Source organism: Myxine glutinosa, chromosome 6 (assembly GCF_964187855.1).
Source record: "Myxine glutinosa chromosome 6, kmMyxGlut1.1, whole genome shotgun sequence".
In the NCBI taxonomy this organism is placed as follows: domain Eukaryota; kingdom Metazoa; phylum Chordata; class Myxini; order Myxiniformes; family Myxinidae; genus Myxine; species Myxine glutinosa.
Window position 1 is genome coordinate 186960914 of NC_136266.1, and position 25051 is coordinate 186985964.

The 25051-nt window shown below is 38.6% G+C and overlaps 1 protein-coding gene across 1 annotated transcript in view; it reads left to right on the plus strand.

Annotated features, from left to right (window-relative positions):
* The window catches only part of LOC137429047 (SPARC-related modular calcium-binding protein 1), a gene marked incomplete in the record, with an annotated part of 356175 nt that overhangs the window by 223755 nt on the left and 107369 nt on the right, over window positions 1-25051 (plus strand). The window contains 1 exon segment of the mRNA XM_078781008.1: window positions 510-581. Within this exon segment, the coding sequence (XP_078637134.1) occupies window positions 510-581 (72 nt within the window).

Below are 25051 nucleotides of genomic sequence, written 5' to 3' on the forward strand. Positions count from 1 at the left end.
GTCCTTTGAACCCTCCGTCGGATCGGTCTATAGGTAGACACACTCACCTGTAAGCTGTCCAGCCTGTGTTGAAATCCCGACCCAGCTATAAACTGTGATCCTGGTGTTTCCAAGGCTGGGTGATCCATCAATGTGTGTACCGTTCCTCGGATAGACGTTAATCTGGTTGTCCCATCTGCCAGCATTAATTGGTGAACCTTAGAGATCCCACGGTGCCCTTCACGAGGAGTAGGCAAGCTAACGCTGGCACAATGAACTAATTACAAATTCCTGCCCTGACTCCTTGGCCAGAGTGGCGACTCGACCAGGACTTTAGCCTAGTAACTGCTTCAGCAGCACCAACGTTATGCTTAGGGCATGGTACATGATGATGATGCACACTGGCAAAGCCATTGCCACTTCCTATTCAATGCAAAATCATGTTTTGTGCATGACTGCTGGAGATAAAAGGGCAATCATGAATTATAACACTTTTCTGTAGTAACCCACCATTTTGTTGAATGTTGTAGTTCCAGAGCTCATCAACGCACCTGCTCTGTGGAGGAAGCAGCTTCCAGTTGGAAAAGGAGCCAAAGCAAAAGGTATGCATATTCGCAATAATAATAACAATAGTAATAATAAAAACAATAACTCGATATCTGCGATCACAAAGTGATCACCAAAGGTAATCCTCCCACGGTTTACCCTTGTTCATCCAATGATGGCCTTTCTTTTTTCAGACCGCCATTTTACCTTGACTCTGAACCAGGATTGGTATGATGTAACTTTAAGCCTACATGCGCCTTGCTCCAGCCTATCTACGGAGGGCAATTTCGTTATGATCGGATAAACCTTAGTTGGGTTTTTATGACAAATGTTAAAATTTCTATAATTGGGTCATGACCCTAAAATGATGTTAAGGTCAAAAAATGATGTCAACATCGCATACTTTTAATTCCCATTGGTGATGCAAAATTTGCTTCCAAAAGTCCCTGCTGGTTCCGAGATACAGCCTGGAAATTTATACAGTTTGGAAATTGGGAGTACAGAAAGAAAAAAAAAAACAAAAAAAACAGTGGTTCTTCAAAGTGTTGTTTGTCTTGTGTTGTGTTGTGTTGTGTTGTCTTGTGTTGTGTTGTGTTGTCACTGATCTACTTTCTCAAACTTTTGTGAAATCGTACCAAACTTCTGGTATGCACATATCTCTCCCGTCGGTATGTCCTAAGGGTATTTTTTTTGAAAAATTTTCCAATTTTTAAAAAAAATTTTAAGGAATTTTTTGGGGAATTTTTTTTTTCCCAACTTCAATTGTTTATAAAATGTGATTTCACGTATATTACAAATACATTTGTGCAAAATAATTGTTTGAATTATGATTGGTTTAAACCATGGCAACTCGGGTACAGTCATTTATCTATATATCGACACATCTGGGCAGTGTCTGTGTTGTCACTTAACGACTCCCTCAAACTTTTGTTTCCGTGGTTGTGGTGTTTTTAATAACGTTGTGGTGGTTTTGAATCACGTGGTGGTGAGGTATTTTGAATTATGTGGTGGTGAGGTGTTTTGAATTATGTGGTGGTGAGGTATTTTTAAATGACGTGGTGGTGAGGTGTTTTTAAATCCCATGGTGGTGAGGTGTTTTTAAATGACGTGGTGGTGAGGTATTTTTAAATGACGTGGTGGTGAGGTGTTTTTACATCACATGGTGGTGAGGTGTTTTTAAATGACGTGGTGGTGAGGTGTTTTTACATCACATGGTGGTGAGGTGTTTTTAAATCCCATGGTGGTGAGGTGTTTTTAAATGACGTGGTGGTGAGGTGTTTTTAAATGACGTGGTGGTGAGGTGTTTTTACATCACATGGTGGTGAGGTGTTTTTACATCACGTGGTGGTGAGGTGTTTTTAAATGACGTGGTGGTGAGGTGTTTTTACATCACATGGTGGTGAGGTGTTTTTACATCACGTGGTGGTGAGGTGTTTTTAAATCCCATGGTGGTGAGGTGTTTTTAAATGACGTGGTGGTGAGGTGTTTTTAAATGACGTGGTGGTGAGGTGTTTTTACATCACATGGTGGTGAGGTGTTTTTACATCACGTGGTGGTGAGGTGTTTTTAAATCCCATGGTGGTGAGGTGTTTTTAAATGACGTGGTGGTGAGGTGTTTTTAAATCCCATGGTGGTGAGGTGTTTTTAAATGACGTGGTGGTGAGGTATTTTTAAATGACGTGGTGGTGAGGTGTTTTTAAATCCCATGGTGGTGAGGTGTTTTTAAATGACGTGGTGGTGAGGTGTTTTTAAATGACGTGGTGGTGAGGTGTTTTTACATCACATGGTGGTGAGGTGTTTTTACATCACGTGGTGGTGAGGTATTTTGAATTATGTGGTGGTGAGGTGTTTTGAATTATGTGGTGGTGAGGTGTTTTTAAATGACGTGGTGGTGAGGTGTTTTTAAATCCCATGGTGGTGAGGTGTTTTTAAATGACGTGGTGGTGAGGTGTTTTTACATCACATGGTGGTGAGGTGTTTTTACATCACATGGTGGTGAGGTGTTTTTACATTACATGGTGGTGAGATGTTTTGATTTACGTGGTGGTGAGGTGTTTTTAAATGACGTGGTGGTGAGATGTTTTTAATTTCGTGGTGGTGAGGTGTTTTGAATTACGTGGTGGTGAGGTATTTATAATTACGTGGTGGTGAGGTGTTTTGAATTACGTGGTGGTGAGGTGTTTTTAAATTACGTGGTGGTGAGGTATTTATAATTACGTGGTGGTGAGGTATTTATAATTACGTGGTGGTGAGGTGTTTTTAATTTCGTGGCTGTGAGGTGTTTTTATTCCGTGTTTTATGGCTGTGAGGTGTTTATATTATGTGTTTTATGGCTGTGAGGTGTTTTTAATCCGTGTTTTATGGCTGTGAGGTGTTTTTATTACGTGTTTTATGGCTGTGAGGTGTTTTTATTACGTGTTTTATGGCTGTGAGGTGTTTTTATTCCGTGTTTTATGGCTGTGAGGTGTTTTTATTACGTGTTTTATGGCTGTGAGGTGTTTTTATTACGTGTTTTATGGCTGTGATGTGTTTTTAATTTCGTGGCTGTGAGGTGTTTTTATTACGTGTTTTATGGCTGTGAGGTGTTTTTATTCCGTGTTTTATGGCTGTGAGGTGTTTTTATTACGTGTTTTATGGCTGTGAGGTGTTTTTAATTTCGTGGTGGTGAGGTGTTTTTATTACGTGTTTTATGGCTGTGAGGTGTTTTTATTACGTGTTTTATGGCTGTGACGTGTTTTTAATTTCGTGGTGGTGAGGTGTTTTTATTACGTGTTTTATAGCTGTGAGGTGTTTTTATTCCGTGTTTTATGGCTGTGAGGTGTTTTTATTACGTGTTTTATGGCTGTGAGGTGTTTTTATTACGTGTTTTATGGCTGTGACGTGTTTTTAATTTCGTGGCTGTGAGGTGTTTTTATTACGTGTTTTATAGCTGTGAGGTGTTTTTAATTTCGTGGTGGTGAGGTGTTTTTATTACGTGTTTTATGGCTGTGAGGTGTTTTTATTACGTGTTTTATAGCTGTGAGGTGTTTTTATTACGTGTTTTATGGCTGTGAGGTGTTTTTATTACGTGTTTTATGGCTGTGAGGTGTTTTTATTACGTGTTTTATAGCTGTGAGGTGTTTTTATTACGTGTTTTATGGCTGTGAGGTGTTTTTAATTTCGTGGTGGTGAGGTGTTTTTATTACGTGTTTTATAGCTGTGAGGTGTTTTTAATTTCGTGGTGGTGAGGTGTTTTTATTACGTGTTTTATGGCTGTGAGGTGTTTTTATTACGTGTTTTATGGCTGTGAGGTGTTTTTATTACGTGTTTTATGGCTGTGAGGTGTTTTTATTACGTGTTTTATGGCTGTGAGGTGTTTTTATTACGTGTTTTATGGCTGTGAGGTGTTTTTATTACGTGTTTTATGGCTGTGAGGTGTTTTTATTACGTGTTTTATAGCTGTGAGGTGTTTTTATTACGTGTTTTATGGCTGTGAGGTGTTTTTATGACGTGTTTTATGGCTGTGAGGTGTTTTTATTACGTGTTTTATGGCTGTGAGGTGTTTTTATTACGTGTTTTATGGCTGTGAGGTGTTTTTATTACGTGTTTTATGGCTGTGAGGTGTTTTTATTACGTGTTTTATGGCTGTGAGGTGTTTTTATTACGTGTTTTATGGCTGTGAGGTGTTTATATTACGTGTTTTATGGCTGTGAGGTGTTTTTATTATGTGTTTTATGGTTGTGAGGTGTTTTTATTATGTGTTTTATGGCTGTGAGGTGTTTTTAATTTCGTGGTGGTGAGGTGTTTTTATTATGTTTTATGGCTGTGAGGTGTTTTTATTACGTGTTTTATGGCTGTGAGGTGTTTTTAATTTCATGGTGGTGAGGTGTTTTTATTATGTTTTATGGCTGTGAGGTGTTTTTAATTTCGTGGTGGTGAGGTGTTTTTATTATGTGTTTTATGGCTGTGAGGTGTTTTTATTACGTGTTTTATGGCTGTGAGGTGTTTTTATTACGTGTTTTATGGCTGTGAGGTGTTTATATTACGTGTTTTATGGCTGTGAGGTGTTTTTAATTTCGTGGTGGTGAGGTGTTTTTATTACGTGTTTTATGGCTGTGAGGTGTTTTTATTACGTGTTTTATGGCTGTGAGGTGTTTTTAATTTCGTGGTGGTGAGGTGTTTTTATTACGTGTTTTATAGCTGTGAGGTGTTTTTAATTTCGTGGTGGTGAGGTGTTTTTATTATGTGTTTTATGGCTGTGAGGTGTTTTTATTTCGTGTTTTATGGCTGTGCGGTGTTTTTAATTTCGTGGTGGTGAGGTGTTTTTATTATGTTTTATGGCTGTGAGGTGTTTTTAATTTCGTGGTGGTGAGGTGTTTTTATTACGTGTTTTATAGCTGTGAGGTGTTTTTAATTTCGTGGTGGTGAGGTGTTTTTATTACGTGTTTTATGGCTGTGAGGTGTTTATATTTCGTGTTTTATGGCTGTGCGGTGTTTTTAATTTCGTGGTGGTGAGGTGTTTTTATTATGTTTTATGGCTGTGCGGTGTTTTTATTACGTGTTTTATGGCTGTGAGGTGTTTTAAATTTCGTGGTGGTGAGGTGTTTTTATTACGTGTTTTATAGCTGTGAGGTGTTTTTAATTTCTTGGTGGTGAGGTGTTTTTATTACGTGTTTTATGGCTGTGAGGTGTTTATATTTCGTGTTTTATGGCTGTGAGGTGTTTTTAATTTCGTGGTGGTGAGGTGTTTTTATTACGTGTTTTATAGCTGTGAGGTGTTTTTAATTTCGTGGTGGTGAGGTGTTTTTATTATGTGTTTTATAGCTGTGAGGTGTTTTTATTACGTGTTTTATGGCTGTGAGGTGTTTTTATTACGTGTTTTATGGCTGTGAGGTGTTTTTATTACGTGTTTTATAGCTGTGAGGTGTTTTTAATTTTGTGGTGGTGAGGTGTTTTTATTACGTGTTTTATAGCTGTGAGGTGTTTTTAATTTCGTGGTGGTGAGGTGTTTTTATTATGTTTTATGGCTGTGCGGTGTTTTTATTACGTGTTTTATAGCTGTGAGGTGTTTTAAATTTCGTGGTGGTGAGGTGTTTTTATTACGTGTTTTATAGCTGTGAGGTGTTTTTAATTTCTTGGTGGTGAGGTGTTTTTATTACGTGTTTTATGGCTGTGAGGTGTTTATATTTCGTGTTTTATGGCTGTGAGGTGTTTTTATTTCGTGTTTTATGGCTGTGCGGTGTTTTTATTACGTGTTTTATGGCTGTGAGGTGTTTTAAATTTCGTGGTGGTGAGGTGTTTTTATTACGTGTTTTATGGCTGTGAGGTGTTTTTATTACGTGTTTTATGGCTGTGAGGTGTTTTTAATTTCGTGGTGGTGAGGTGTTTTTATTACGTGTTTTATGGCTGTGAGGTGTTTTTATTACGTGTTTTATGGCTGTGAGGTGTTTTTAATTTCGTGGTGGTGAGGTGTTTTTATTACGTGTTTTATAGCTGTGAGGTGTTTTTAATTTCGTGGTGGTGAGGTGTTTTTATTATGTGTTTTATAGCTGTGAGGTGTTTTTATTACGTGTTTTATGGCTGTGAGGTGTTTTTAATTTCGTGGTGGTGAGGTGTTTTTATTACGTGTTTTATAGCTGTGAGGTGTTTTTAATTTCGTGGTGGTGAGGTGTTTTTATTATGTGTTTTATAGCTGTGAGGTGTTTTTATTATGTGTTTTATGGCTGTGAGGTGTTTTTATTATGTGTTTTATGGCTGTGAGGTGTTTTTATTTCGTGTTTTATGGCTGTGCGGTGTTTTTAATTTCGTGGTGGTGAGGTGTTTTTATTATGTTTTATGGCTGTGAGGTGTTTTTAATTTCGTGGCTGTGAGGTGTTTTTATTACGTGTTTTATAGCTGTGAGGTGTTTTTAATTTCGTGGTGGTGAGGTGTTTTTATTACGTGTTTTATGGCTGTGAGGTGTTTATATTTCGTGTTTTATGGCTGTGCGGTGTTTTTAATTTCGTGGTGGTGAGGTGTTTTTATTATGTTTTATGGCTGTGCGGTGTTTTTATTACGTGTTTTATGGCTGTGAGGTGTTTTAAATTTCGTGGTGGTGAGGTGTTTTTATTACGTGTTTTATAGCTGTGAGGTGTTTTTAATTTCTTGGTGGTGAGGTGTTTTTATTACGTGTTTTATGGCTGTGAGGTGTTTATATTTCGTGTTTTATGGCTGTGAGGTGTTTTTAATTTCGTGGTGGTGAGGTGTTTTTATTACGTGTTTTATAGCTGTGAGGTGTTTTTAATTTCGTGGTGGTGAGGTGTTTTTATTATGTGTTTTATAGCTGTGAGGTGTTTTTATTACGTGTTTTATGGCTGTGAGGTGTTTTTATTACGTGTTTTATGGCTGTGAGGTGTTTTTATTACGTGTTTTATAGCTGTGAGGTGTTTTTAATTTTGTGGTGGTGAGGTGTTTTTATTACGTGTTTTATAGCTGTGAGGTGTTTTTAATTTCGTGGTGGTGAGGTGTTTTTATTATGTTTTATGGCTGTGCGGTGTTTTTATTACGTGTTTTATAGCTGTGAGGTGTTTTAAATTTCGTGGTGGTGAGGTGTTTTTATTACGTGTTTTATAGCTGTGAGGTGTTTTTAATTTCTTGGTGGTGAGGTGTTTTTATTACGTGTTTTATGGCTGTGAGGTGTTTATATTTCGTGTTTTATGGCTGTGAGGTGTTTTTATTTCGTGTTTTATGGCTGTGCGGTGTTTTTATTACGTGTTTTATGGCTGTGAGGTGTTTTAAATTTCGTGGTGGTGAGGTGTTTTTATTACGTGTTTTATGGCTGTGAGGTGTTTTTATTACGTGTTTTATGGCTGTGAGGTGTTTTTAATTTCGTGGTGGTGAGGTGTTTTTATTACGTGTTTTATGGCTGTGAGGTGTTTTTATTACGTGTTTTATGGCTGTGAGGTGTTTTTAATTTCGTGGTGGTGAGGTGTTTTTATTACGTGTTTTATAGCTGTGAGGTGTTTTTAATTTCGTGGTGGTGAGGTGTTTTTATTATGTGTTTTATAGCTGTGAGGTGTTTTTATTACGTGTTTTATGGCTGTGAGGTGTTTTTAATTTCGTGGTGGTGAGGTGTTTTTATTACGTGTTTTATAGCTGTGAGGTGTTTTTAATTTCGTGGTGGTGAGGTGTTTTTATTATGTGTTTTATAGCTGTGAGGTGTTTTTATTACGTGTTTTATGGCTGTGAGGTGTTTTTATTTCGTGTTTTATGGCTGTGAGGTGTTTTTATTACGTGTTTTATAGCTGTGAGGTGTTTTTATTACGTGTTTTATGGCTGTGAGGTGTTTTTATTATGTGTTTTATGGCTGTGAGGTGTTTTTATTACGTGTTTTATGGCTGTGAGGTGTTTTTATTATGTGTTTTATGGCTGTGAGGTGTTTTTATTACGTGTTTTATGGCTGTGAGGTGTTTTTATTACGTGTTTTATGGCTGTGAGGTGTTTTTATTACGTGTTTTATGGCTGTGAGGTGTTTTTATTATGTGTTTTATGGCTGTGAGGTGTTTTTATTACGTGTTTTATGGCTGTGAGGTGTTTTTATTACGTGTTTTATGGCTGTGAGGTGTTTTTATTACGTGTTTTATGGCTGTGAGGTGTTTTTATTACGTGTTTTATGGCTGTGAGGTGTTTTTTATTTCGTGTTTTATGGCTGTGAGGTGTTTTTATTACGTGTTTTATAGCTGTGAGGTGTTTTTATTACGTGTTTTATGGCTGTGAGGTGTTTTTATTACGTGTTTTATGGCTGTGAGGTGTTTTTATTACGTGTTTTATGGCTGTGAGGTGTTTTTTATTTCGTGTTTTATGGCTGTGAGGTGTTTTTATTACGTGTTTTATAGCTGTGAGGTGTTTTTATTACGTGTTTTATGGCTGTGAGGTGTTTTTATTATGTGTTTTATGGCTGTGAGGTGTTTTTATTACGTGTTTTATGGCTGTGAGGTGTTTTTATTATGTGTTTTATGGCTGTGAGGTGTTTTTATTACGTGTTTTATGGCTGTGAGGTGTTTTTATTACGTGTTTTATGGCTGTGAGGTGTTTTTATTTCGTGTTTTATGGCTGTGAGGTGTTTTTATTACGTGTTTTATAGCTGTGAGGTGTTTTTATTACGTGTTTTATGGCTGTGAGGTGTTTTTATTACGTGTTTTATGGCTGTGAGGTGTTTTTATTACGTGTTTTATGGCTGTGAGGTGTTTTTATTACGTGTTTTATGGCTGTGAGGTGTTTTTATTACGTGTTTTATGGCTGTGAGGTGTTTTTAATTTCGTGGCTATGAGGTGTTTTTATTACGTGTTTTATGGCTGTGAGGTGTTTTTAATTTCGTGGTGGTGAGGTGTTTTTATTACGTGTTTTATGGCTGTGAGGTGTTTTTATTACGTGTTTTATGGCTGTGAGGTGTTTATATTACGTGTTTTATGGCTGTGAGGTGTTTTTAATTTCGTGGTGGTGAGGTGTTTTTATTACGTGTTTTATGGCTGTGAGGTGTTTATATTACGTGTTTTATGGCTGTGAGGTGTTTTTAATTTCGTGGCTGTGAAGTGTTTTTATTACGTGTTTTATGGCTGTGAGGTGTTTTTATTACGTGTTTTATAGCTGTGAGGTGTTTTTAATTTCGTGGTGGTGAGGTGTTTTTATTACGTGTTTTATGGCTGTGAGGTGTTTTTATTACGTGTTTTATGGCTGTGAGGTGTTTTTATTACGTGTTTTATAGCTGTGAGGTGTTTTTAATTTCGTGGCTGTGAAGTGTTTTTATTACGTGTTTTATGGCTGTGAGGTGTTTTAATTTCGTGGCTGTGAGGTGTTTTTATTACGTGTTTTATAGCTGTGAGGTGTTTTTAATTTCGTGGCTGTGAAGTGTTTTTATTACGTGTTTTATGGCTGTGAGGTGTTTTTAATTTCGTGGTGGTGAGGTGTTTATATTACGTGTTTTATGGCTGTGAGGTGTTTTAATTTCGTGGCTGTGAGGTGTTTTCATTACGTGTTTTATGGCTGTGAGGTGTTTTTATTACGTGTTTTATAGCTGTGAGGTGTTTTTAATTTCGTGGTGGTGAGGTGTTTTTATTACGTGTTTTATGGCTGTGAGGTGTTTTTATTACGTGTTTTATAGCTGTGAGGTGTTTTTAATTTCGTGGCTGTGAGGTGTTTTTATTACGTGTTTTATGGCTGTGAGGTGTTTTTATTACGTGTTTTATGGCTGTGAGGTGTTTTTATTACGTGTTTTATGGCTGTGAGGTGTTTTTAATTTCGTGGTGGTGAGGTGTTTTTATTACGTGTTTTATGGCTGTGAGGTGTTTTTATTACGTGTTTTATAGCTGTGAGGTGTTTTTAGTTTTGTGGCTGTGAGGTGTTTTTATTACGTGTTTTATAGCTGTGAGGTGTTTTTAATTTCGTGGTGGTGAGGTGTTTTTATTACGTGTTTTATGGCTGTGAGGTGTTTTTAATTTCGTGGCTGTGAAGTGTTTTTATTACGTGTTTTATGGCTGTGAGGTGTTTTTATTACGTGTTTTATAGCTGTGAGGTGTTTTTAATTTCGTGGTGGTGAGGTGTTTTTATTACGTGTTTTATAGCTGTGAGGTGTTTTTATTACGTGTTTTATAGCTGTGAGGTGTTTTTAATTTCATGGCTGTGAAGTGTTTATATTACGCGTTTTATGGCTGTGAGGTGTTTTTAATTTCGTGGCTGTGAGGTGTTTTCATTATGTGTTTTATGGCTGTGAGGTGTTTTTATTACGTGTTTTATAGCTGTGAGGTGTTTTTAATTTCGTGGTGGTGAGGTGTTTTTATTACGTGTTTTATGGCTGTGAGGTGTTTATATTACGTGTTTTATGGCTGTGAGGTGTTTTTAATTTCGTGGTGGTGAGGTGTTTTTATTACGTGTTTTATGGCTGTGAGGTGTTTTTATTACGTGTTTTATAGCTGTGAGGTGTTTTTATTACGTGTTTTATAGCTGTGAGGTGTTTTTAATTTCGTGGCTGTGAAGTGTTTTTATTACGTGTTTTATGCCTGTGAGGTGTTTTTAATTTCGTGGTGGTGAGGTGTTTATATTACGTGTTTTATGGCTGTGAGGTGTTTTTATTACGTGTTTTATGGCTGTGAGGTGTTTTTATTACGTGTTTTATGGCTGTGAGGTGTTTTTAATTTCGTGGTGGTGAGGTGTTTTTATTACGTGTTTTATGGCTGTGAGGTGTTTTTATTACGTGTTTTATAGCTGTGAGGTGTTTTTAGTTTTGTGGCTGTGAGGTGTTTTTATTACGTGTTTTATAGCTTTGAGGTGTTTTTAATTTCGTGGTGGTGAGGTGTTTTTATTACGTGTTTTATGGCTGTGAGGTGTTTTTATTACGTGTTTTATAGCTGTGAGGTGTTTTTAGTTTTGTGGCTGTGAGGTGTTTTTATTACGTGTTTTATAGCTGTGAGGTGTTTTTAGTTTTGTGGCTGTGAGGTGTTTTTATTACGTGTTTTATAGCTTTGAGGTGTTTTTAATTTCGTGGTGGTGAGGTGTTTTTATTACGTGTTTTATGGCTGTGAGGTGTTTTTAATTTCGTGGCTGTGAAGTGTTTTTATTACGTGTTTTATGGCTGTGAGGTGTTTTTATTACGTGTTTTATAGCTGTGAGGTGTTTTTAATTTCGTGGTGGTGAGGTGTTTTTATTACGTGTTTTATAGCTGTGAGGTGTTTTTATTACGTGTTTTATAGCTGTGAGGTGTTTTTAATTTCGTGGCTGTGAGGTGTTTTCATTATGTGTTTTATGGCTGTGAGGTGTTTTTATTACGTGTTTTATAGCTGTGAGGTGTTTTTAATTTCGTGGCTGTGAGGTGTTTTCATTATGTGTTTTATGGCTGTGAGGTGTTTTTATTACGTGTTTTATAGCTGTGAGGTGTTTTTAATTTCGTGGTGGTGAGGTGTTTTTATTACGTGTTTTATGGCTGTGAGGTGTTTATATTACGTGTTTTATGGCTGTGAGGTGTTTTTAATTTCGTGGTGGTGAGGTGTTTTTATTACGTGTTTTATGGCTGTGAGGTGTTTTTATTACGTGTTTTATAGCTGTGAGGTGTTTTTATTACGTGTTTTATAGCTGTGAGGTGTTTTTAATTTCGTGGCTGTGAAGTGTTTTTATTACGTGTTTTAGGGCTGTGAGGTGTTTTTAATTTCGTGGTGGTGAGGTGTTTATATTACGTGTTTTATGGCTGTGAGGTGTTTTTAATTTCGTGGCTGTGAGGTGTTTTCATTACGTGTTTTATGGCTGTGAGGTGTTTTTATTACGTGTTTTATAGCTGTGAGGTGTTTTTAATTTCGTGGTGGTGAGGTGTTTTTATTACGTGTTTTATGGCTGTGAGGTGTTTTTATTACGTGTTTTATAGCTGTGAGGTGTTTTTAATTTCGTGGCTGTGAGGTGTTTTTATTACGTGTTTTATAGCTGTGAGGTGTTTTTAATTTCGTGGCTGTGAGGTGTTTTTATTACGTGTTTTATGGCTGTGAGGTGTTTTTATTACGTGTTTTATGGCTGTGAGGTGTTTTTATTACGTGTTTTATGGCTGTGAGGTGTTTTTAATTTCGTGGTGGTGAGGTGTTTTTATTACGTGTTTTATGGCTGTGAGGTGTTTTTATTACGTGTTTTATAGCTGTGAGGTGTTTTTAATTTCGTGGCTGTGAAGTGTTTTTATTACGTGTTTTATGGCTGTGAGGTGTTTTTAATTTCGTGGTGGTGAGGTGTTTATATTACGTGTTTTATGGCTGTGAGGTGTTTTTAATTTCGTGGCTGTGAGGTGTTTTCATTACGTGTTTTATGGCTGTGAGGTGTTTTTATTACGTGTTTTATAGCTGTGAGGTGTTTTTAATTTCGTGGTGGTGAGGTGTTTTTATTACGTGTTTTATGGCTGTGAGGTGTTTTTATTACGTGTTTTATAGCTGTGAGGTGTTTTTAATTTCGTGGCTGTGAGGTGTTTTTATTACGTGTTTTATAGCTGTGAGGTGTTTTTAATTTCGTGGCTGTGAGGTGTTTTTATTACGTGTTTTATGGCTGTGAGGTGTTTTTATTACGTGTTTTATGGCTGTGAGGTGTTTTTATTACGTGTTTTATGGCTGTGAGGTGTTTTTAATTTCGTGGTGGTGAGGTGTTTTTATTACGTGTTTTATGGCTGTGAGGTGTTTTTATTACGTGTTTTATAGCTGTGAGGTGTTTTTAGTTTTGTGGCTGTGAGGTGTTTTTATTACGTGTTTTATAGCTGTGAGGTGTTTTTAATTTCGTGGTGGTGAGGTGTTTTTATTACGTGTTTTATGGCTGTGAGGTGTTTTTATTACGTGTTTTATGGCTGTGAGGTGTTTTTAATTTCGTGGCTGTGAGGTGTTTTTATTACGTGTTTTATGGCTGTGAGGTGTATTTATTACGTGTTTTATGGCTGTGAGGTGTTTTTATTACATGTTTTATGGCTGTGAGGTGTTTTTATTACGTGTTTTATGGCTGTGAGGTGTTTTTAATTTCGTGGCTGTGAGGTGTTTTTATTACGTGTTTTATGGCTGAGGTGTTTTTATTACGTGTTTTATGGCTGTGAGGTGTTTTTATTACGTGTTTTATGGCTGTGAGGTGTTTTTATTACGTGTTTTATGGCTGTGAGGTGTTTTTATTACGTGTTTTATGGCTGTGAGGTGTTTTTATTACGTGTTTTATGGCTGTGAGGTGTTTTTATTACGTGTTTTATGGCTGAGGTGTTTTTATTACGTGTTTTATGGCTGAGAGGTGTTTTTAATTTCGTGGCTGTGAGGTGTTTTTATTACGTGTTTTATGGCTGTGAGGTGTTTTAAATTTCGTGGCTGTGAGGTGTTTTTATTACGTGTTTTATGGCTGTGAGGTGTTTTTATTACGTGTTTTATAGCTGTGAGGTGTTTTTAATTTCGTGGCTGTGAGGTGTTTTTATTACGTGTTTTATGGCTGTGAGGTGTTTTTATTTTCGTGGCTGTGAGGTGTTTTTATTACGTGTTTTATGGCTGTGAGGTGTTTTTATTTCGTGTTTTATAGCTGTGAGGTGTTTTTAATTTCGTGGCTGTGAGGTGTTTTTATTACGTGTTTTATGGCTGTGTGGTGTTTTTATTACGTGTTTTATGGCTGTGAGGTGTTTTTAATTTCGTGGCTGTGAGGTGTTTTTATTACGTGTTTTATGGCTGTGAGGTGTTTTTATTTTCGTGGCTGTGAGGTGTTTTTATTACGTGTTTTATAGCTGTGAGGTGTTTTTAATTTCGTGGCTGTGAGGTGTTTTTATTACGTGTTTTATGGCTGTGAGGTGTTTTTAATTTCGTGGCTGTGAGGTGTTTTTATTACGTGTTTTATGGCTGTGAGGTGTTTTTATTACGTGTTTTATTGCTGTGAGGTGTTTTTAATTTCGTGGCTGTGAGGTGTTTTTATTACGTGTTTTATGGCTGTGAGGTGTTTTTATTACGTGTTTTATGGCTGTGAGGTGTTTTTAATTTCGTGGCTGTGAGGTGTTTTTATTACGTGTTTTATGGCTGTGAGGTGTTTTTAATTTCGTGGTGGTGAGGTGTTTATATTACGTGTTTTATGGCTGTGAGGTGTTTTTATTACGTATTTTATGGCTGTGAGGTGTTTTTATTACGTGTTTTATGGCTGTGAGGTGTTTTTAATTTTGTGGTGGTGAGGTGTTTTTATTACGTGTTTTATGGCTGTGAGGTGTTTTTATTACGTGTTTTATGGCTGTGAGGTGTTTTTATTACGTGTTTTATAGCTGTGAGGTGTTTTTAATTTCGTGGCTGTGAAGTGTTTTTATTACGTGTTTTATGGCTGTGAGGTGTTTTTAATTTCGTGGTGGTGACGTGTTTTTATTACGTGTTTTATGGCTGTGAGGTGTTTTTATTACGTGTTTTATAGCTGTGAGGTGTTTTTAATTTTGTGGTGGTGAGGTGTTTTTATTACGTGTTTTATGGCTGTGAGGTGTTTTTATTACGTGTTTTATAGCTGTGAGGTGTTTTTAATTTTTTGGTGGTGAGGTGTTTTTATTATGTGTTTTATAGCTGTGAGCTGTTTTTAATTTGGTGGCTGTGAAGTGTTTTTATTACGTGTTTTATGGCTGTGAGGTGTTTTTAATTTCGTGGTGGTGACGTGTTTTTATTACGTGTTTTATGGCTGTGAGGTGTTTTTATTACGTGTTTTATAGCTGTGAGGTGTTTTTAATTTTGTGGTGGTGAGGTGTTTTTATTACGTGTTTTATGGCTGTGAGGTGTTTTTATTACGTGTTTTATGGCTGTGAGGTGTTTTTATTACGTGTTTTATGGCTGTGAGTTGTTTTTAATTTTGTGGTGGTGAGGTGTTTTTATTACGTGTTTTATAGCTGTGAGGTGTTTTTATTACTTGTTTTATGACTGTGGGGTGTTTTTATTACGTGTTTTATGGCTGTGAGTTGTTTTTAATTTTGTGGTGGTGAGGTGTTTTTATTATGTGTTTTATAGCTGTGAGCTGTTTTTAATTTGGTGGCTGTGAGGTGTTTTTATTACGTGTTTTATGGCTGTGAGGTGTTTTTATTACGTGTTTTATGGCTGTGAGGTGTTTTTATTACGTGTTTTATGACCGTGAGGTGTTTTTATTACGTGTTTTATAGCTGTGAGGTGTTTTTAATTTTGTGGTGGTGAGGTGTTTTTATTATGTGTTTTATAGCTGTGAGCTGTTTTTAATTTGGTGGCTGTGAGGTGTTTTTATTACGTGTTTTATGGCTGTGAGGTGTTTTTATTCCGTGTTTTATGGCTGTGAGGTGTTTTTATTACGTGTTTTATGACTGTGAGGTGTTTTTATTACGTGTTTTATGGCTGTGAGTTGTTTTTAATTTTGTGGTGGTGACGTGTTTTTATTACGTGTTTTATAGCTGTGAGGTGTTTTTATTACGTGTTTTATGACTGTGAGGTGTTTTTATTACGTGTTTTATGGCTGTGAGTTGTTTTTAATTTTGTGGTGGTGAGGTGTTTTTAATTTCGTGGCTGTGAGGTGTTTTTATTACGTGTTTTATGGCTGTGAGGTGTTTTTAATTTCGTGGCTGTGAGGTGTTTTTATTACGTGTTTTCTGGCTGTGAGGTGTTTTTATTACGTGTTTTATGGCTGTGAGGTGTTTTTAATTTTGTGGCTGTGAGGTGTTTTTATTACGTGTTTTATAGCTGTGAGGTGTTTTTAATTTTGAGGTGGTGAGGTGTTTTTATTATGTGTTTTATAGCTGTGAGCTGTTTTTAATTTGGTGGCTGTGAGGTGTTTTTATTACGTGTTTTATGGCCGTGAGGTGTTTTTATTACGTGTTTTATGGCTGTGAGGTGTTTTTATTACGTGTTTTATGACTGTGAGGTGTTTTTATTACGTGTTTTATGGCTGTGAGTTGTTTTTAATTTTGTGGTGGTGAGGTGTTTTTATTACGTGTTTTATAGCTGTGAGGTGTTTTTATTACGTGTTTTATGACTGTGAGGTGTTTTTATTACGTGTTTTATGGCTGTGAGTTGTTTTTAATTTTGTGGTGGTGAGGTGTTTTTAATTTCGTGGCTGTGAGGTGTTTTTATTACGTGTTTTATGGCTGTGAGGTGTTTTTAATTTCGTGGCGGTGAGGTGTTTTTATTACGTGTTTTCTGGCTGTGAGGTGTTTTTATTACGTGTTTTATGGCTGTGAGGTGTTTTTAATTTCGTGGCTGTGAGGTGTTTTTATTACGTGTTTTATAGCTGTGAGGTGTTTTTAATTTTGTGGTGGTGAGGTGTTTTTATTACTTGTTTTATGGCTGTGAGGTGTTTTTATTACGTGTTTTATGGCTGTGAGGTGTTTTTATTACGTGTTTTATGCCTGTGAGGTGTTTTTAATTTCGTGGTGGTGAGGTGTTTTTATTACGTGTTTTATGGCTGTGAGGTGTTTTTATTACGTGTTTTATGGCTGTGAGGTGTTTTTATTACGTGTTTTATGGCTGTGAGGTGTTTTTATTACGTATTTTGTGGCTGTGAGGTGTTTTTATTGTGTTTTATGGCTGTGAGGTGTTTTTATTACGTGTTTTATGGCTGTGAGGTGTTTTTATTACGTGTTTTATGCCTGTGAGGTGTTTTTAATTTCGTGGTGGTGAGGTGTTTTTATTACGTGTTTTATGGCTGTGAGGTGTTTTTATTACGTGTTTTATGGCTGTGAGGTGTTTTTATTACGTGTTTTATGGCTGTGAGGTGTTTTTAATTTCGTGTTTTATGGTGGTGAGGTGTTTTGAAATACTTGCTGGTGAGGTATTTTGAATTATGTGGTGGTGCGGTGTTTTGAATTACGTGGTGGTGAGGTGTAATCGTCCCAAACTTCCAGTCTGCACCTACCCCTCCCCTATGTATGTGCGGAGGGGTTCTTTCTTGAAAAAAAAACATTCAACCTAAATTGCCTATAAAAATGAAATATCACAAACACAACAAATACATTTGTGCAAAGTAATTGTTTGTATTATGATTGGTGAAAATCATGACAACACAGCAACTCAGGTACAGTCATTAGCCTCAGCTAAAATAAGCCCGTTCCTCAGTATCGACGCTTGGTGAGGCGAGCGCAGTGAGCCGATCCAAGGTATATATATATATATATATATATGTACACACACACATGACATGGCCAAAAGTATGCGGACACCCCTTCTAATTAGTGGATTCGGCTGTTTCAACCACACCCATTGCTGACAGGTATATATAATCAAGCACACAACCATGCAATCTCCATAGACACACAAGTGCCAGAACACAAAAGCTCACATAACGGGACCGCAGAGTGCTGAAGCGCGTAGTGCATAAAAATCGTCTGTCCTCAGTTGCAACACTCACAACTGAGTCCCACACTGCCTCTGGAAGCAACGTCAGTCTAAGAACTGTTCGTCGGAAGCTTCATGAAATGTGTTTCCATGGCTGAGCAGCCGTACACAAGCCTAAGATAACCATGCACAATGCCAAGCGTCAGCTGGAGTGGTGTAAAGTTCGCCGCCATTGGACTCTGGAGCAGTGGAAATGCGTTCTCTTGAGTGATGAATCATGCTTCACCATCTGGCAGTCCAACAGACGAATCTGGGTTTGGAGGATGCCAGAAGAACGCCACCTGCCCGAATGCATAATGCCAACTGTAAAGTTTGGTGAAAGAGTAATAATGGTCTGGGGCTGTTTTTCATGGTTCGGGCTGGGCCACTTAGTTCCAGTGAAGGGAAATCTTAAGCTACAGCATACAATGACATTCTAGACGATTGTATGCTTCCAACTTTTTGGCAACAGTTTGGGGAAGGCCCTTCCTGTTTCAGCATGACAATGGCCCCATGCACAAAGCGAGGTCCACACAGAAATGGTTTGTCGAGATTGGTGTGGAAGAACTTGACTGGCCTGCACAGAGCCCTGACCTCAACCCCATCCAACACCTTTAGAATAAATTGGAACGCCAACAGCGAGCCAGGCCTAATCGCCCAGCATCAGTGCCCGACGTCACTCATGCTCTTGTGGCTGAATGGAAGAAAATCCCCACAGCGATGTTCAAACATCTAGTGGAAAGCCTTCCCAGAAGAGTGGAGGCTGTTATAGCAGCAAAGGGGGACCAACTCCATATTAATGCTCATGATTTTGGAATGCGATTTGTGATGTTTGGGTGTCCACATACTTTTGGTCATGTAGGGTTGGCCTTCATTGTGTCTTCCAAAGTTATTCAACTCGAGGCCTTATTTTGTCTGCCAAAGCTGTCCGACTCGAGCCATCATTTTTGCCTGCCAAACCTGTCCGACTCGAGCCTTCACGGTGACCAGTAGTGCAGGTGATTTTCACAAGATATGTCTTTGTGCTTGTCTTTGGAGTTTCAGCAAAATTTGTGAAAATATGAGAATATTGTTTAATTGCCAAGTTAAGTGAAAATACAAGAGTTTGATTAAAGAGATGAAGTCCATTGGAGGGGCAAAAACAGGGGGGGGGGGGGGGGGTAGGGATCAAATGAAGCGGGAAGGACAGCCAAATCAACAACAGATGAATTTGTTGTTCCAGGTTCCTTCACTATCTTGTTTCAAGATCACAGAAAAAAACGTCTTTGGTCTCTTTCCAAGGATATAAATGTTGGGGATTAGGTTGCTGTCCCAGTCTCAACATCACATGCCCACATGCTTTTATTTCCCAGAATGTAGAGTAATGTGAAGTACGATTCCCCTGGCAAGAGAGGTGGGGCAAGATATTGCCTTCCATGCATTATGCCATCCTCGAGACATTTTGCTCAATAAATAGAATATTTTTCATTTATAAATCCCTGTTACACTGTTTATCCCTATGTTACAGATTTTAGAACACTGAACATCTACAGCTTGTGTTTAATCGTGATCAAGAAGGTTAAAGAAGGAGGTGGGGCTATTACCCGTCCTTTCCTTCCAGAAACGTCTTGCCACACCTTAGTCAACGAAACATAATCATAAAGAGAAGATATTTGATCCATAATTACGCAACTTATGTAGTTTGTTGAACAACAAAGCTTCGGTTGGACAACAAGCCATAACAACAAAGCCATAACAACAAAGCCATACCAACAAAGCCATAACAACAAAGCCATAACAAAAAAGCCATAGCAACAAAGCCATAACAACAAAGCCATAACAACAAAGCCATAACAACAAAGCCATAACAACAAAGCCATAACAACAAAGCCATAACAACAAAGCCATAACAAAAAAGCCATAGCAACAAAGCCATACCAACAAAGCCATAACAACAAAGCCATAACAAAAAAGCCATAGCAACAAAGCCATAACAACAAAGCCATAACAACAAAGCCATAACAACAAAGCCATACCAACAAAGCCATAACAACAAAGCCATAACAAAAAAGCCATAGCAACAAAGCCATAGCAACAAAGCCATAACAAAAAAGCCATAGCAACAAAGCCATAACAACAAAGCCATAACAAAAAAGCCATAACAACAAAGCCATAACAACAAAGCCATAACAACAAAGCCATAACAACAAAGCCATAACAACAAAGCCATAACAACAAAGCCATAACAACAAAGCCATAACAACAAAGCCATAACAACAAAGCCATAACAACAAAGCCATAACAACAAAGCCATAGCAACAAAGCCATAACAACAAAGCCATAACAAAAAAGCCATAGCAACAAAGCCATAACAACAAAGCCATAACAACAAAGCTATAACAACAAAGCCATAACAACAAAGCCATAACAACAAAGCCATAACAACAAAGCCATAACAACAAAGCCATAACAACAAAGCCATACCAACAAAGCCATAACAACAAAGCCATAACAAAAAAGCCATAGCAACAAAGCCATAACAACAAAGCCATAACAAAAAAGCCATAGCAACAAAGCCATAACAACAAAGCCATAACAAAAAAGCCATAGCAACAAAGCCATAACAACAAAGCCATAACAAAAAAGCCATAACAACAAAGCCATAACAACAAAGCCATAACAACAAAGCCATAACAACAAAGCCATAACAACAAAGCCATAACAACAAAGCCATAACAACAAAGCCATAACAACAAAGCCATAACAACAAAGCCATAACAACAAAGCCATAGCAACAAAGCCATAACAACAAAGCCATAACAACAAAGCCATAACACCAAAGCCATAACAACAAAGCCATAACAACAAAGCCATAACAACAAAGCCATAACAACAAAGCCATAACAACAAAGCCATAACAAAAAAGCCATAGCAACAAAGCCATAACAACAAAGCCATAACAACAAAGCCATAACAACAAAGCCATAACAACAAAGCCATAGCAACAAAGCCATAACAACAAAGCCATAACAACAAAGCCATAGCAACAAAGCCATAACAACAAAGCCATAACAACAAAGCCATAACACCAAAGCCATAACAACAAAGCCATAACAACAAAGCCATAACAACAAAGCCATAACAACAAAGCCATAACAACAAAGCCATAACAACAAAGCCATACCAACAAAGCCATAACAACAAAGCCATAACACCAAAGCCATAACAACAAAGCCATAACAACAAAGCCATAACAACAAAGCCATACCAACAAAGCCATAACAACAAAGCCATAACAAAAAAGCCATAGCAACAAAGCCATAACAACAAAGCCATAGCAACAAAGCCATAACAACAAAGCCATAACAAAAAAGCCATACCAACAAAGCCATAACAACAAAGCCATAACAACAAAGCCATAACACCAAAGCCATAACAACAAAGCCATAGCAACAAAGCCATAACACCAAAGCCATAACAACAAAGCCATAGCAACAAAGCCATAACAACAAAGCCATACCAACAAAGCCATAACAACAAAGCCATAACAACAAAGCCATAACAACAAAGCCATAACAACAAAGCCATAACAACAAAGCCATAACAACAAAGCCATAACAACAAAGCCATAACAACAAAGCCATAACACCAAAGCCATAACAACAAAGCCATAGCAACAAAGCCATAACACCAAAGCCATAACAACAAAGCCATAGCAACAAAGCCATAACAACAAAGCCATAACAACAAAGCCATAACAACAAAGCCATAACAACAAAGCCATAACAACAAAGCCATAACAAAAAAGCCATAACATAACAACAAAGCCTTAACAACAACTTGAGTTGGGCTTCCGTTTCCGGTTTTGTCGGCGAGGTCGTGTGTTTTTTCAAGCTCTCCAAGCTACGAAAGTTAAGAAATTTTCCCATTTGTATTTTTGTCAAAACTGTATTTTTTATTTTACGGTGTGAGTGCCTCGAGTTTTATCTCGGTGTAAATTGTGCATACCTGTGTATAATTGTAGGTTGGTTCCCGCCACGTTTTTCAGACCTGGTTTCCCAGGCCTCGGGGCTTTGTTGTCTCCTCTCGGCGGTCGTTTGTGGTCCATTTGTTTTCTTTCTCTCACTGTGTTTTTTCCAGTCTTTTTTTCACCCCCATACTTCACCGAACATCTTACCCTTTGTTTAAAGTCTTAATAAAATAAAATAAAACTCATTTCCTTCTCTTTCCCGTGTTCGTTCGTTCTTCGACCACGTGTTCGACCACCACTCCCCTCCCCTGCCCTCTATCCAATGGTCCCCCTCCTCTTCCTTAACGGTATGGACCTCAAACATCCAGGGCCTTCGCCCAAACCTGATTGATCTCTCCATTCAGGTTGCTTCTGTCAAACCAGACTTAATCTGCTTAACAGAAACTTTCCTCCTTCAAGATGTCTCTGATTCCTTAATATCTCTTCCTGGTTACTTCCTCCTCCAGTATGATAGACCTGAGCCTCGTCCTGGGGGTGGGGTTGCTATCTTTATCAAAAACTCTCTTCCTCACTCTCCCTGCAGTGCCCTCTCTCCACCTCACCCCCAGGAGTACCTCTGGCTACGGCTTCCTCTCTGCTCCCACATTTTGTTCATAAGTGTGTTGTACCGTCCACCAAACAGTGATGACTCCATCAACATCTCGCTGTCTGATAACATGGACCAACTTCTATCGACTCATCCCAACTCTCTCTTCCTCATATGTGATGATTTCAACTGTCATCATGCCAGCTGGCTGGGTGTGGGTACCTCTCTCACCAGCCATGGCACCTCAGCAAAGGACTTCTGTGACTCATTGGGACTGAAACAGTCTGTCAATTTCCCGACCCAGATCTCAGTCAACGGAGCATCTTCACTTCTAGACTTGGTGATGACAAAATTCCCTGCAAATGTCTGCTGCTCTTCTTCTGCTCCAATCGGCTCAGCTGATCATGTGCTTGTTAAAGTGGACATCTGGCCATTCTCAGAGAGCCTCCTCAGCGTCAACGAATCTGGCATTTCACTTAGGCCGCCCGACTGGCACGGTCTTCAAGCAGCCATAAATCATCTGGAATGGTCTCCAATCTCAACTGCTTCTGACATCAACTCATCCTGGGAATTCTTCCAAAGTAAACTGCTCTCTCTCATGCACAGATATATCCCATCTCGTCTTCAGTTGTCAAACCCTTCCTCCCATCCATGGTACACGGAATCTTGTGGTGAGGCAGTTGCCCTGAAACAACTTGCCTTCGCCTCTTGGAAGGCAAATCCAACGGAAGGAAATCTCATTTCCTTTCACAAAGCCCGAAACAAGTGTGTGTCTACCCTCAGGAGAGCCAGGAAACAATATCTCTCCGTTCTCAAGACCGAACTCTCTTATCTGTCTCCCTCTTCCAAATCCTGGTGGCGTCTTGTCCAATCTGTTTCTGGTGTTTGTTCCGCCTCCATCCCCTCCCTTATTTCAAACGGCTACACAGCTGACTCCGCACGTGAAAAAGCTGAATGCCTCAACTCTGTGTTTGCCTCAAAGTCTTGTGTCCCAAACCCGTCTCTCTCTCTGTACCCACCGTACCCAGTCGTACCCAGCTGCTCCTGGACTCTGTGTCCTTCTCTCCTGACAAGGTGGAGAAGTTTCTGTCAAACCTCGACTCTGATTCTGCAACTGGACCAGACGGCATCAGCCCACAGATCCTAGAATCCTGCTCTGCCGCTCCATCTCACCCTCTCTCTATTCTCTTCACCCTCTCTTTTGCTCAAGATTATGTGCCATCTGCTTGGAAATCAGCCAACATTACCGCTTTACACAAAAAAGGTGCAAAAACAGATCCTTGCAACTGCAGACCAATCAGCCTGATCCCAATTATCAGCAAAGTCATGGAATCCATCATTGCTGGGGCTATCAAATCCTTCCTCTTCTCCAATGGCTTGATCTCTGATCATCAATTTGGATTCAGACCAGGTCACTCTACTCTGGACATGCTGCTTCTGCTATCTCAACAATGGATGGAGGTCCTCAATGTCAAACAGGAAATCAGAGCTGTCTCCCTTGATATCATGTGCCTTCGATACGGTCTGGCACCCCGCTCTGCTCACCGAACCCTCCTCTTATGGTATCCATGGAAATCTCCATGCATGGCTTGCGGACTTCCTCTCTGGTCATAGTCAACGTGTGGCCCTGAATGGGTTTCTCTCATCTCCCCTTCCTGTTCAGGCTGGAGTTCCCCAAGGCAGTGTTCTGGGCCCTGTGCTTTTTCTGGTCTTCATCAATGATCTCTCTGACTGGCTTGAAAATCCTCTCTATGTCTTTGCTGATGACTCCACTCTCTGCCGCTCCATTCCTCATTCCTCAGATTGGCAGTCTGCAGCCTCCTCACTCTCTGCAGACCTGGACAAAATCAGACATATTCAACTGAATGCTTAACCCGGCTTTTCGCTTCGCGAGCGCAGGGTATAAATGCTAACAAATCGTTTAAACTCTTATCTAAGGCCCATGAAACCCTAACTTCCACCCAAAAATCACTTGCTGCACACAAAAGTTTCCCTGGATTAGCTGAGTTGAACTAAACCAGCAGCAATATCATAAATTAAAGACACATCATGTAAAAGTCATTCAGCAAACATTTGGTCTATTCAATGGAATGCAGACATTGTAAGACAAATACAAGCAAGCTCTTTCAGGATGTATTAACATCAGAACAAACTTCCACAGAGTTATCAACATGTGCAATTCAATTCATGGCACAGCACATCTGAAAGAGCTTCAGGATTGCATTCCAGGGCCTAAAAACAAAAAATTCAAACTTCCATGGAGAAACATTGTACAACAACCTTCCGCAACCCTCTATCTTGGGCATCAAAACAAGGCCTTGTTGTATTTGTTCAAAGAAATATCTGGCAGGGATACTGCTCTGGCTTTCCCATGTTGCTATTCGAATTTTCGTTCACTCTACATGGGTTCCCATTTAAGGACAGGGCACAGGATGAGGCCATTCGGTCCATAGAGAATCTGCTATTAATGCCAACCTATGGTTGTTTGTCAGTGCCCTACCCTTTAAAATGCGAAGCATCAAACAAGGAAGTAGTGACTATCTCCAACAAGGAAGATCTTCATCAGATTCCCCAAACTGTCAAAGGCATCACCGTCGCATAATCCTCAAATTAGCCCAGGTTTATTAATACAGGCACATGGTCTTCGTAATAATAATAACAAGCGTTATGCCTAGGTACCCCGTCGGTGAAGTGATGTGAGTTGACAAAGTGGAAGATGCAGAAAACATGCTATGATATGATATTTCGCTCACAAGGTTCAGACGTACATGGAGGTGGCCATCTTGGATTTTGACGTGGCGACCGAATTTTCAATAGGGTTCTTCCTTATGCGTAGATACACCCACACACCAGATCAGAAGTTGGTACTTCGCTTATTTTTGAAGATATTCCGCTCACAGGGTTCAGACCTACATGGCGGCGGCCATCTTGGATTTTGACATGGCGACCCAATTTTCAATAGGGTTCTTCCTTATGCGTAGATACACCCACACACCAGATTAGAAGTTAGTAGTTCGTTTATTTTTCAAGATATTTCGCTCACAAGGTTCAGACATATATATGGTGGCGGCCATCTTGGATTTTGAGGTGGCGAGCCAATTTTCAATAGGTTCTTCCTTATGCCTAGATACACCGACACACCAGATTAGAAGTTGGTACTTCGCTTATGTTTCAAGATATTCCGCTCACAAGGTTCATACA